General features: G+C 40.2%; 1 protein-coding gene across 1 annotated transcript in view; it reads right to left on the bottom strand.

The window, feature by feature from the left end:
• The window catches only part of LOC107201836 (opsin-5-like), a 29057-nt gene extending 16325 nt beyond the window's left edge, over positions 1-12732 (bottom strand). Inside the window, exons 1-2 of the mRNA XM_015621718.2 lie at positions 12361-12732; positions 3633-3838 (exon numbers count right to left, since the gene is read on the bottom strand). Of these exons, the coding sequence (XP_015477204.1) occupies positions 3633-3838; positions 12361-12481 (327 nt within the window). The 5' untranslated portion in view covers positions 12482-12732. The remainder of the gene's footprint in view (positions 1-3632; positions 3839-12360) is intronic.
• Positions 12733-13405: the final 673 nt, after the last annotated feature.

The raw sequence follows: 13405 nt of genomic DNA, 5'->3' as shown, positions 1-13405 counted from the left end.
CTGTTGAGAATGAGCATTTCTCTACTTCCCACATGTAGGAACATTTGCACACAAATGTTACTTACAGGTTTCAGTGCAACTTCTGGTTCAGCAGAACATACAAATAAAAAAAGTTTGTGAAGGACAAAAATATATTCTGAGATAGCTTTTCACTAGCAATATGGTCAATGGTGGAACAGATGGCTCTTGGTCAGTGGGTTACATTCCCTGACCTAAAATTTACCATATGAACCCGTTTACTTACTGATCATATTGGGAGAGGCTAAAAAATGGATGTGCCAGAGTCTGACTGTCCTTCTTCTGTCCAGTTCAGGAATGAGACAGTGGTAGAGCAGAAGTATAAAAGTGAAAGCAGATTCCAAAACCCACCATTGGAAAACTGTTATTTGTACCGAGCATTCAGCAGAGGCAGCATTTGGATACAGATGTACCATGTAACCTCATTCCTTAGAGAAGAGCCCTGTCAGGCTCAAAAAACAATGTTTAGCATGGGAAAGAAAGGTGTTGTTTCTTCCATACAGAGGAGGAGAACAGGAGAACTCCTCTCTGTCCCTTTCAGCAGGTATGCAGTGAGATGGTCCTTGTTGCTGGAGATACATTTTTTATTACAGAGAGTTTTCAAAGATTAGGTTGTTTTGAGAGAAGTACTCTTTGTCTGTCTTTCCCCCACTCCCTTCAACCAGAGCAGCCAAGGATGGTGAACCTGAATGTTGAGAAATGTTACCTGAGGGCACAGAAGGAGACCCGAGTCAGAGGAAAACAAAATAGTTAGGTGGATTAAGTGGGGTGAGCTCATGAAGTTTCTTCATAAACAGAAATGACAGGCTAGCTTGGGAAAATAAAAATTTCCCTAAGCATACCTGACAGCAAAAGCTGACTGATCAATAGGAGCAAATGTGTAGTGAACCGTACGACAACAGAAAGCCAAGTAAAGCTGTCCTCTGGACTTGGCAAAACAAACCAGGTAAGGGAAAGCACCTGGGCCCTGCTAAGGAAAGAGCCATGCTCATGTATGCAAAGTGCCACCCCAGCTACTTGCAGAGAAGCCTGAGTGCATGAGGGGAGCAAGAGACACTGACTTCAGTGGGTCCCAACAGAAAGCATGGGCTTTACCTTCGTGGCACAAGGTCCTCATTCCTCATGTTCTTCCTGTGAGATCCCTTTTAGTAAGACTACAAATTCAGACTACAGTAATCAAAACACTATTGCTATTCAACATTAAACATTTTCAGAATTACCTTTGTGCTGGCTGTCCACACACACGTGGAAATTTTCACATCTCTTTTTTATGCACAGAAGCTTCCTGCTATTTCTGTGCAATATTCTTGCTAAAATCCAGCCACTCTATTTCCATCACCTACTTTTTCATCACTGGCTTCTGTTTTGTCAAGTTTATTAATCAAGAAGATGGATGTCAGGGTTTACACATGTTTTTGAAGTTCCCCAAGACAGAACAAGATCTCAATGGAAACAGGAATCCTACATGATGTTTCCTCAACAAGCCGTAACCAGCTTGACCATTCAACAAGCCACAACAAATCCAAACTTAATTCAAAGCACAAATTGACTTTTCCAGATTACCATTAATTTTTAATTAGTATTAATAACTGTACAAATTCATATTTTGAATGGTTAATGTTACCCTCTAGAGACTACAGAGGACTACCAAAGCAGAAACTTTAATGTTTTGCAGATCAGAGTGTTAAGAAAAGCCAATACATTATTAGTGTCTCACAAAAAAATCTTTGGATCCCAAAACCTTGAAACTTTGCCTGATATCCAAATTTCACAAATGAGTAGTCTTTAAAACAAAAAGACCCAAACCCCAATTACTTAAAACACCCTGACCAACAAACCTGGGTCAGTGTTTATCTGGGTACCCTATAAATGTTATGGACCACTTCTGCCCTTGAAAAGGCAGTTCAAAGCACAGCAAGATTAGGCATGCATCCACCTTACAAAGTTCAAGCACCCCTCTATCCCAGTATTTTTAAATCTTAAAAAAAAAGGTCAGATCATCATGACAAGACTTAGTAGCTCCAAGTCAGCCAAAGAGGGATTCTCAGGCAGAAGCATCATGAAAGAAATCTGTAAGGTTGATGACACAAGTTCCCATGCAAACCAAGATGCACAGACCCAGTGTGCCATTCCTTGCCAATTCCTCTGTGTGCTGTTCTATACAGCCCCCCCTAAAAAGGAGCCACAGTACAGACAGGGCTCTGAAAGAGCTTGCTACCTCTTTCAACCTTGTGAGTTGTAAGCATTAAGTTACGCCGCTGACCTTGGGTCAAGATTTCACACTGAATGGCTTATCCTGTCTTACACAGGAGATCTGAACCTGCAGATGCAGATTTTATCTTTCTTTTCTCAGTCACAGCTCCAACCTTCCTTGAAAGAGGGGGGAAATATGCATCTGTTTAATTCTGAGCATGGATGTAAATTTTACAGTTTTCAGGTATGTGTTTTTTTAATCTGATGATTTCAAGTTTTCCATTAATAAAAAAATTCAAAGTTTCTTCTCAACAGACTTTAGATTGCAACTGTAGGTGAACTCATTAGAGAAAGAGCATGATTTTGCTGAGGAAATAATTAGCTTCATTTTGATAAGTCCTGTTCTGCCAAATGACTATGAACATACACTTCAAACAATAAAATAAGAATTTTTTAGATCAAGCTACAGCTCCTAGGTTAATCAGTCTCCTACAGGAAGTCTTCATCTCTGCTAAAACTGAACCTTTTCATTGATATGGAAGGGATATGACCTGTAAATGTTCTTTCATCTATGTTGCACAATAGCTCAACTTCCTCCTTAAAAAAACCAAATCTGCAAGAAAAGAGGATTATTTCTCTCTCCCTTTTCCTTCATCATGATCTTTCTTACACCTTGCCGTAGGCTATCCTGTCATTTTCGGATTTTTGATTCCCTGATGAAACAGAGTATAATCTTTCTCACAGAGGTTGCTGAAAGCATCAGGGAGGCGGTTTTGTGCCTATCTGTCCATGGGGAGCATTTATATTCTGTCCACACAGGTATGTTTCAGAATTAACAATAATAACTTTTTCCGAGTACTCCAACAAAAAGCTGCCTCCAAGATCAGGGATGACTGTGCCATAAAGTTAAATCACTCATTCCACCACAGGCAATGAATTAACCAAGAGTTTAGGAATGTGATTGAAGAGTTACAACTGAGTTAGTGCAAAAAGTTGCATGCTAAAATGTAGGGGTGTGCCCAGAAGTTGTGTGGAGGCTCTACATGCTTTATCAAGCAGGAGTCAACACAGGCACTCTAATGTTTGGCTTAAAGCAACAACCAAGTTGGCTTCAGGTGACCTGAAGACAAGCACAGACTATGACTTGATTTTCCAACATGAGTGTGATCCCTGACATGAATTAAAATAAAAAAACAGAACTAGTAAGAACTATTGCAAATACACAAAAAACTCCACTAAAAATTGGTGAAGCACAGATCAAATGCACAGATTTTTAGGTGTAACAAAAGAGAACACTGTCCTTTTGAAAGGTTAGTGACTACCTCCTTTCATTCTTTGGGTGCTGTCTGGTTATTTATACACAGCACAGCCCCAGAAATAGCTACACGCCTTTTGTCTAATTAAGTGTAATCCAGTCTTACCTGGCAAGTCCATATTGACGTGATAATGAATCCATCATCTCTGAAGACATTGAAGATTTCAATGATGCCCCGTGAATAACCAAACACGGAGATACTGGCGTCTGACACTGCCAAGTTAAATGTGAGGTAGTCGGTAGGCTGCAGGAGATGTCTTTGTTTATACAGGACAAAAATCACAATGCTGTTTCCAAACCAAGACAACCAACCTGGAAAAAAAAAATTAAATCCTTGGAACTTGTTGATCTTTAAAGTCTCTTCCAACTCAGTCCATTCTATGATTCTATGAAATCAAAAAGCAAATAAAGAAAGAGGATGTCGAGCGCGTAAATGTATGATGTATCTTCTAAAATACCCTTTTTTTCCATTAGAAGCATATTAAATCAGATTATCCACTAGAAAACTATGCATGAAACCTTTTTGAGCAGCTGGGTACATTTCAGAAGTAGGAGCAACTGAGTAATTGAGTGGAGCAATAAAACAGAACAAACACAAAGAGCTGCTGCTGCACCTATTGAAGATGCCCTGTTTAAGGGCCTAAAGTGGATTTTTTCACTTAAGTTTTTTTCCTTAAGTGGATAGATGAAACTCATAAGTGTTACACCTGGGAAAAATAGGAAGGAAGAAAAATCAGTAGAGTGGAGCAGAAACTACAAAAAATCTGCCAAAATCTGCAGCTGTTTAAGTTCTTCATATACAATAATGGATACAGAAAGTTCATGCATGTAGCCAGAGAGCTGCTTCATCAGTTCTCCTTAGAAAAGTGCAGCTCATACAACTAGGTTTCTTCTCTTAGAACAATCTAGAACAATCCTTGCAGCAAAGTCTCTTCCAGATGGGAATACTTTCCAGTAGTGTACATGATAATCCATATGAAGACAATATTTGGAATAGAACTTCAAAGTGTCTTTTATTTCATTTTACAGAAAGTTACATTCTCTCTTGCTCTCCAGGAACAGATATGTCTGACTGCTAAGTGTATAAGTATGTGAGAAAAACACAAGGGAGATAACTGTAAAGCTGGTGAAAATCAGACACTTACTCTGCTGAAGAGACCTGGAGTTTCCATATGTCCACAGCTATTGCTCTGCCCATCAGTGCAAGACCCTGGTAGCTTGCATCCCAGTTTTTGAAATTATATAGATGTGGAGAGATGAATGACTTTTAGCAGAAAGGATAGTGGGAAATGTCAGGTTCAGTGTTGAAAATGTGGCTTAGTCAGTTAAGGGAGTGGAGGGCTGAGCAGCATGTCAGGCAGCCCTGGCTCCCTGCTGGCTCCTGCTTCTATCTCACAGACCAGCTCTGCCTCACTTCACCTTGGCAAGGTAGAACAAGACATGACCTCTTTTGAGTGTCAGCTGCCTATGACAGGATAAGGAATGCAACACCTGGTGGCTTATGCCAGGTTCCAATATTACCAGCTGAGGGAGAAAAGTGCTGACCCCCAGCCCTCTGCCCAGGCACAAGCTGTAGATACCCCAGAGTGAGGCTGCTGCATATTGGCACAGCAAGAGATGAACAAACACAAAAAATGGGGATGTGACATGATGGCAACTGCACAACATCTCTGGATATTCAAAGGAATCTGTGTGATGAAAGATGGCTGATAGGTTTAATGCTGTAGCAAGAGGGCAGCTGGCTTCCTTCAGGAAGCACTACTTCCACCTGAAGAATCCAGAACTTCACTGCCAGGCTGCTGTGGCTAGGAAGGGAGGAAATTACCTCTCAATCTCCAGGCCATGTGGGAGTCTCAGGAGCTGAAATGCCAAAAAGCAAGGCACCTGTTCTGTAAAGAAAGAGACTGGCCAGATACCTCCAGTGAGGTGCCCTGGGTACTTTGGAGTGGGAGGAAGGTGGTTGATGGGACAGTCTCTGTATGGCTCTATGAACTGCTTTTTCTGTGGAGCAATTGACTTTTGACAGTTTTTCTTTGCAGCGTTGCCAAGCTGCTGCTGCTCTGCCTTGTTTAGTAAATTCACAAGGTTTACTGAAGTGCCTTTGAACTGGGAAGAGCTGAAATGTCAGCATATGGTATTGACCAGAAATAGCCACTGGTGCAATGATACACTGAGATATACACATACCTTTTCTATATACCTTGTTACAAGGTCAGCAATAATAAATGTATCTCATTCTGGCCACTAGGTGACAATGTTTCTTAATCAAGTCTTGTTTTAAACAACTGCATGCAGTTTAACTCAGGGATTTTCTGACTTTTGTTTGTGTCTAGTTATTATAAATACCTATAATGCCTACAGGCAGAGCAGGGCACTGGGGGAGGAGGGCTTTGGGAATTAATGAGGATAGCCTTCAATGCCAGCACGGCAGTTGTGCTGTTTGTGTATGTTGGTTCTATCCTCTGCAAGGTAAGACAGTTATCAAGGCAGTAGGTATGAAATATTTTTCCCTGTCCACATGAAGACATAGTGCTAAAATGACAGACAAAACAAAATGGAACCACCTTTGTAAATAGCAAAACATTGTCAGTTCAGTGTAATGCACAGGAATGCTACCCACGCAGTGTCAGACACCTGCCCTTCCTGGGATTTACAGAGCAAATTCCCCCTAGCTTGGAGGGTAAGGGAGTTTTCAGTTAAAGTGTCTTAAGGAAGAACTTGAGCAAAACATCACATCAGACAACACTGCACATTTTAGAGCAATGAGAGGTGAGAGAGACACAGTACTTGTGATAATCTCTGGGAGCTACATTCACAGACTGAGATTGGAGATGTGGGAAGCATTGAGGGAGATAAGAGCAAGTATGATTTCTGCATGTAGGCACAGTCCTTTTCAGCACAGCAGTGGAGAATCTGCACTGGCATAACCCTAAAATGGTCAGCCTGGGTAGTAGACCATACTAGTTTGGATTTTTAAAAAAAAAGAAACTGAAGAAAATCAATTCTTAGTAAACTAAGCAGTATCAGAATCAGTGGTCACATAAAAGTCGTGTCAACCAGAACGGTGACTATGGGACACTGGTTCTCTGTGCCATCAGATACAAGTGCTAGTCTGGGTTGTTGTCTGTATTGACTGATTGACTTTAAAAACCCCAAACAGACACCCAAAACAGAAAATCACCCCAACCAACAGAATGTCTCAAACCAAACAACCCCTCTCCCTTCCTCCCTGCCTTGGCAGCATAGCAGGGAAGAAGGTCAAAAATGCAAGGGAAGCACAGCAATAGCTCTAACACTCTCAGTGAGAGCAGAGACCTCAACTGCACTGCAGGTGGTGTGTGCCTCAGGGGACATCAGAGGTAGATCAAGAGCCCAGAAAGAAACTTCTGAACTTTGAAGTGCCTCCATGTTACCAGGCGTCATCTCAGTAAAGCAGAAAATAGAACAGAAACAACTGAGGGAACTTGTTCCATCTTTTGCAAGCTGTCACTAATGTTCGCTCTTAAGAGTATGCAGAAGAAACCCCAAACCAAAAACCAAACATACTAAGGCAATCCTGGTGAATAAAGATTTAAACTGAGGTCAAAATGTGGCAAGAGAGAAAAAAAATAGCAGCTAGGTAGAAACTGAGCACTGTCACCCAGCATAGGGTTCAGAGGTATCACCATATCTTTCCCATAAGCACAGTCTGAAATAGGTTGTTCATCAGAGAGATGCTGGATCTTCTGACATGGCAAAATACACAAGTAATATGCAACTACTGAATTAGTTTTGCAAACATAGTGAGGTAGGAGGAATAGGATGGACATCAGTATTAAAAATGTTTCACCCCTATATAATTCAGTAGTAATCCTTCTCCTGGAACAACACTCCATAAGAGAGCATTTTAATCCACAGATATCAAAAGCACTCCACAAGGGAATCTGGTGCTGTTATCCATGATTTCTTGGGGAGGTACAGGCAAGCTGCCAAGCAAGCTGGTGAAAGTCAGCTTGCTTGGAAGCCCTTCAGCTATTAACAAACTCCTGTGTCAGTGTGATGCCCACCAGCCCGTGCAAAGAAAGCACCAGAAAAGTAGCCAGAAAGAGTGACTAAGGAGACTGAAAATCTTTCTGCTGAAGACAACTGAGAACACTGAAATTAAATCCAAGAATATCGAAAAAATACATTATAATTATACAAATATTTCTATCAAATCACTCAAGCCTGTGCATTCAGACATGCCCTATTTTTCTCTCATGTACCTGAGATGGTCTTTGAACAGACAATAAGCAGCTGAGGTTGCATACAGTTTCATTGTTAACATTCTCTCTGGAGAACTAAATCTGGCACAAGTGAATTGGTAGCTCTGAATTGGTCATCCACATTTCCAATAGATTAGTTCACCTGTACCCAGCCAGAATAGGTTATTATGCTTTCTACTTAGACTTGCTCTTGTTAGACATTGTTGCACGGCCTTTTCTTGTAAAACCTGGCAAGACTGAAATAGAAAAATGGGTGTTGCAACTCAGCCATATGCAGTTTAAAATATATATGAATCCCTTAAGTGGAAGAATTCAAGAAATGAGAGCAAAAGGTGAGGCTCAGCATCACAAGACAAACTAGGCTCTTTCCTCAGCAAATAGCCTTTCTCTAGGATAGGAACTGGATTGAGCATCTTAATGCAGAGCAGGCATGAATGAAATCAGTTACTTACACAACTACATATACAGAAGCATAAATTCCTATCAGAAGAGGCTCTCTGCAAAAGAATTTCTGCCCAGAAAACTTTAATTAAAACAGTGATAAAATCCAGAGAATTTGCAAAGCTGTCATTAACTATTGCAACTGTGAAGTGACCCTACTCTGTTTTCAGTCCTCACTGCCAATTATACACACACAATATCCTGTCCAGGGCATACTGCCAGTTCTGGCAGGAAGGAGAAGAGTCATCTTGTTTTAGACTTGACAAAGCATGGAGAGATTATTTGTTCAATAAATGCAATCATTTTGGGGATGAATGTTCCGTGAATAGCTTGTTTCCTTTCCCACCTTCTCAGATTTATCTGTCAAACAAAATCCTGAAATAACACTCATTCTGTCACTTGTCAAGTAACAGTTTACTATTGCCATTCGGAAGTGTGTGCCTTTTAAAGGCATGTTTGGATCTTGTGGTCTGTTCTGATGGGATTGGTAATGCACTCAGCATGCCTTTCTGATGGAAGCACTCCAAAAAGTCAGAATTTGTTCTCTAATAAGTACTCTCTCCTATTGACTTGAAATTTCCTTTTATGCCTTGTATTTACTCTAATAGGCCCAGTTAAATGTGGAACTAGGGGAAACAAATAGAGAAAAAACTGTGTAAAAATGCAGAAAAAAACCAACCTAAGAATTCCAGTTAATAATTATGAAGCAAAAAATGCTTTATATTTTTTCCCCATGTCTAGCATCCAGCAGCAGTGGGCAGTGCTTTTAAATTGCACCTTGTAATTTAAACTGTAGAATGATGCAGTACTGTACCACTTATAGCATAGGCAAAAAGGGGTCAGATGTAATCCCAGCAGCAGGACAAGCTTTCACCTGTCTGTTAGAGACAGTTCTGAGCTCATTGAAGGGAAGGATGGGAGCAGAGTGCTGCCTTCAGAAAGAGGATGCTGACGCAGGTGACCTAGCGCAGGGTAACACCGCGGTTGCTATCACTTGCAGATAGTCCCTCTAAGAATGGATCACTGCTGTTGGATGGGCATTGCACCTCCCCCCCCACTTTGCTGGTCCCCTGGCCAAAGCATTAGCAAGGAGAATGATAGAACAGTGGCTTGGGTGTCAAGAAGCAGTGCAGTGATCTTGATGTCCATCAGCATTTGCAAAATACACCACGCACTTCCTGCTGGTTTACTCGTGCTGTCAGTGTGCCACACCACTGTGATCAGGCTTCCCTGCAGGGTGCTGAGGACCTCTCATCTGGATCCAAAAGTGCCTGGCTGCTGTACCACATACAACATGTACATCAGTGCCCTGTCTGTCACAAATGACAGCTGTGCTACTGTGACCTGTGAGAATTTCCAGAAGGGGACACACAGAGGCCTTATCTCAGCAAAAGGTGTTAGATCATGGTTCTTGGATATTCATGTCCTCTGTCAAGATGTGTGACTCTGGGAAGACTTGGCCAAATATAGTTAGGTTTTTAGGACTTGATCCGGTGAAGATGAGGCGGTTCAGGGGAAACCCATCTTCTGGAAAAATGCAAATAGAAATCACGTACATACTCTTTGGTTTTGGAAAAATACATCAGAATTTGCAAGAAGCTGCACTGCCCTACACAGATTCAAGAGAAAAAAAACATTTAATAACTACAGAAGTGTAATCACTGAAGCCATTTTCAAGGCATCCAAAACCCAAGAGTATCAATTATGAACATCTTTGGGGTTTTGTGTAAGGAAGTATCCACAGACTCCTGAAAATGTAGATTGTCTTCTCAGACCCCTAAAGCACCAGAGGTACAGGAAGCTAGTGCATGGACTGGCCTTTTTTCTCTGCTGCCAGAAGGGCAAGAGAATGAATGTATGACAGAGAACTTGTTCTGCCACATCACAGCTCCCTGGATAGAACGAGTTATTGGTGTACATAAAACTAATAACTATAAATTGCTGTGGCTGGTGCTTGCAGGAGAGCGACGGTAGACCTTTGAGGAGAAAAGAAATTAGGACTTTCCTGATTTATGTATGACTAACAGATCTTTTCAAAAGTTATTTCCAAAAGGTATACCCACATCTATCAATTTTTAACCAGATCTACACTACACTTAACTTGGAGGAGTGCTACTGCTGGTTGTACATACTCTCCAGAAAAAGGAACTTGAGTTTTGAATCTTGAGGTAAGTTTCAAGAACAGCAGCTATGACACGCAAAGCAATTGTAAGCTTGGCTGAAGGATATGAAATCAAACCCAAACAGCCTAAAGGCTCAGGCACCTAGGTATTTGCTAGAAGATGCGAGGTCACTACCAGGAAGCATCAGAGGAGAACATCTCTGCTGGTTCATTCATGGAAGAAGTTTGGACTACCAGTGTGATGCAGAGGCAATACTGGGCAGGATCAGTAGAGCTGACAGACTGTAACTATGAATATGAATAGCGATGGCAAGACCTTGCTTGGAAGCTGTATTCAGTCCTGGCTATAAGGCTGCTGGGATGACAGGGGAAAAGGGGAAAACATGTTATGAGAGGAGATAAATAAATATAATTACCCCCTGCCCCCACAATCAAAAAAAAATAAAATTCCCTCAATTGCTTAATATAAGAATAAAGAGGCTGACCTCAAGGAATGTTCCTTCAGGAGCACAGATTGACCATAGGATGTCACTTGCAGGCCAAAAAATTATTTCAATTAAAAGGGGTGACCAAAAATTGTATAAAGCTGTTGTGATCACTTTAGTTAAGAATTTAGGCGAAGGCACCTATCCAACAGAGAAAAAAATCTTGAACATAATTTCAATTGGAAGAGTGATAACAACACCAAAAAAATCCCTAGCCAGTTATATGAGGGAGCATAATAGCTGTGTAAATGAGATTATACATTGTCTCAGCAGGGGACTGGCCTTGCTGACCTAAGATGTTCTTTCTAGTCTTAAGTGCAACTGCTTAATTCTTTAGCTGATGGTGCAGCCATTTCCCAGCCATTCACAAGGGGATATGCAGATGTGAGCAGACAGGGGATAAATTGGAGTACCTCTGATTTACTATACAACCACTCTCCTAATCAACTCTCCTAAGATAGAAGCCATACATATTTCTACTAGAATTTCTGGTTTTGTTCTAAGCACAATAAAAATAAGAAAGTCTCATGTAAACATATTAAAATACTTAGCATTTAACATTATAACTTCCACAGGCCTTTGTCAAGCATAAGCAGAGGGCTAATAAGTTAATTGAAATATGTAATAAGTTTAGGATAAAAAAAATCTTTTAGGCCAATCATTTAAAAAACAGAAACATTTTTGTACATGCTATTTAGAAGAACAGATTTAATAAAAGCTAATTTTTTTTCTATTTTTCTGTGAGGTTCTATGGTTGAAATTTTTTATTACCTATCATGCTTGCACTCTTTGAAATTTCATAAAGTTTCCTTGTGTCAGGCAATAAGCCTGCCCAAAATAGCTAATATTTAAGCAAACAAAACAAAATTTCAGTGGTATCAGAGTGCATTTATACTGAGTGCCATTTTCAAATCCCTGTTATACACTTAAAATAGTTGTCTTGCAGCAGAACTAAAAGAAACACTTGGTATTGTGACTAACACATGATCTAACAGAACTAACAAGGTTCCAGTACCTAGATCTTTCTTAGATCCTGTTTGCAGGAGTCAATTTCTATATGCATCCAGCACTTCAAGCAAGAACAGTACAATTAAACAATTAAAATTAAACAATTAAAATTAAGAACCACAAAATATATTTTGTGACTCTCCAGATGTTTGTAGGATGCCAACTGACTGTCAACAGCCACAACTCTGAAAATAAGGGAACATTTTTTCAGTGCTACTAAAACACAGGAAGACACAGAATGATCGTGTACTTTTGATAAGGTACTTCTTTTATCTCCTCACATATTAAGCTTAATGAACAATAGTTGAAAGTTTACAGGCTTGACTATTTATTTTTCCTCAAGATTTCTGCATTGATTATAAATCTCTTTTTTAACAAAAGCAAGCTGTACCTCTCTGATCTTGCAATTGCTGGAAAAGAAGTTACATTTTCTCCCATTGTGTTCCATTAGGGATAAAACCCAAATGAATCACTTGGAATTTGATAAAAACATCTATTTGAAAGTTTCCTTTCACACTCAAGCCGAATACCTACCTAAAGCCAACAGGTAGAAACCTATGATTGTCTCTCCTTGCTCTGTTACAGCTGCCTCTCTGGTCAGAAAACTGATGTTGTTGTTCCTCCAGGGTGCCTGTGCAGAAAACTGGACAGACATTTTCAGTGAAGCTTCTGGCCCAGAAATCACCCTTCCCCAGAACGTCCCAGTGAATAAAATGGTTCCAGCCTTTTCCTCAGTTTCTGCTCACTGTATTCAAGGGAGCTCTCAATAAGACTAATGATCTAAAGAAGGAAATCTCAAGGGACAGGAGCTTTGCAGCCTTCTGACCTATTCTTCTTCACTAATCCTATCTATTAATACAGCCTGTGAACCTGTGGCCAGCAAAAGACAGAAGATTTCCTTCTATCCTCATTACTGCTATGTGCAAAAATCTGTAATGAAGAGCATGTATCTGACAAAGGAGACAACTTCCTTTAAAATAAGGTGACACCATATAACCTAAAGGCTCACAGGCACACCCACACCATACTGATACGCTGCTTAGCTAGCTGTACTTTCATTTTTTCCTTCATTAAAGATGAGCGGAATTTTAGTTCAAATGAAATTCAGGAAAAATCTCACACAAAGTAAAAAATGGCACAGTGAAAAAAATCAGGGAGGTGTCACCACCTGAGAATGTGACTTTAACGTAGCATAAAAAATAATCTATTAACTTACTTTACCAGTGGGATAGTTGTTAATTTAAAAAGAAGGGAAGATAATTTACAGAACGGGTTGAAAAAAAATTTAAGCACTTCGGATAATATGTTTAGACTGCTAAGTACCCTCCAGTCTTGGAGTAAGCACCAAGTATGATGTGGGATTTTTCCCATACTGTTGAAAAAGGAGATTTTGTTTTGTTGAAGTGCATGGGATTTGAGTTAGACAGGAATACTTTTAGTCTTTTCTGAGGTATCAATGATAGTAGTTTAGACACGGCCTCTCTTACCAATCAGATTGTAGCCATAACTAAAAAACTTGAGTCTAAATTAATTCATCTGGAGCAGCAAAGTTTCCTGGTGAGCAACACATTCTCACTGC

The sequence above is a fragment of the Parus major genome, chromosome 3, assembly GCF_001522545.3.
Source record: "Parus major isolate Abel chromosome 3, Parus_major1.1, whole genome shotgun sequence".
Taxonomy (NCBI): Eukaryota; Metazoa; Chordata; class Aves; order Passeriformes; family Paridae; genus Parus; species Parus major.
The sequence above is the reverse complement of the archived record's forward strand: the minus strand, read 5'-3'. Positions and strand labels throughout refer to the sequence as shown.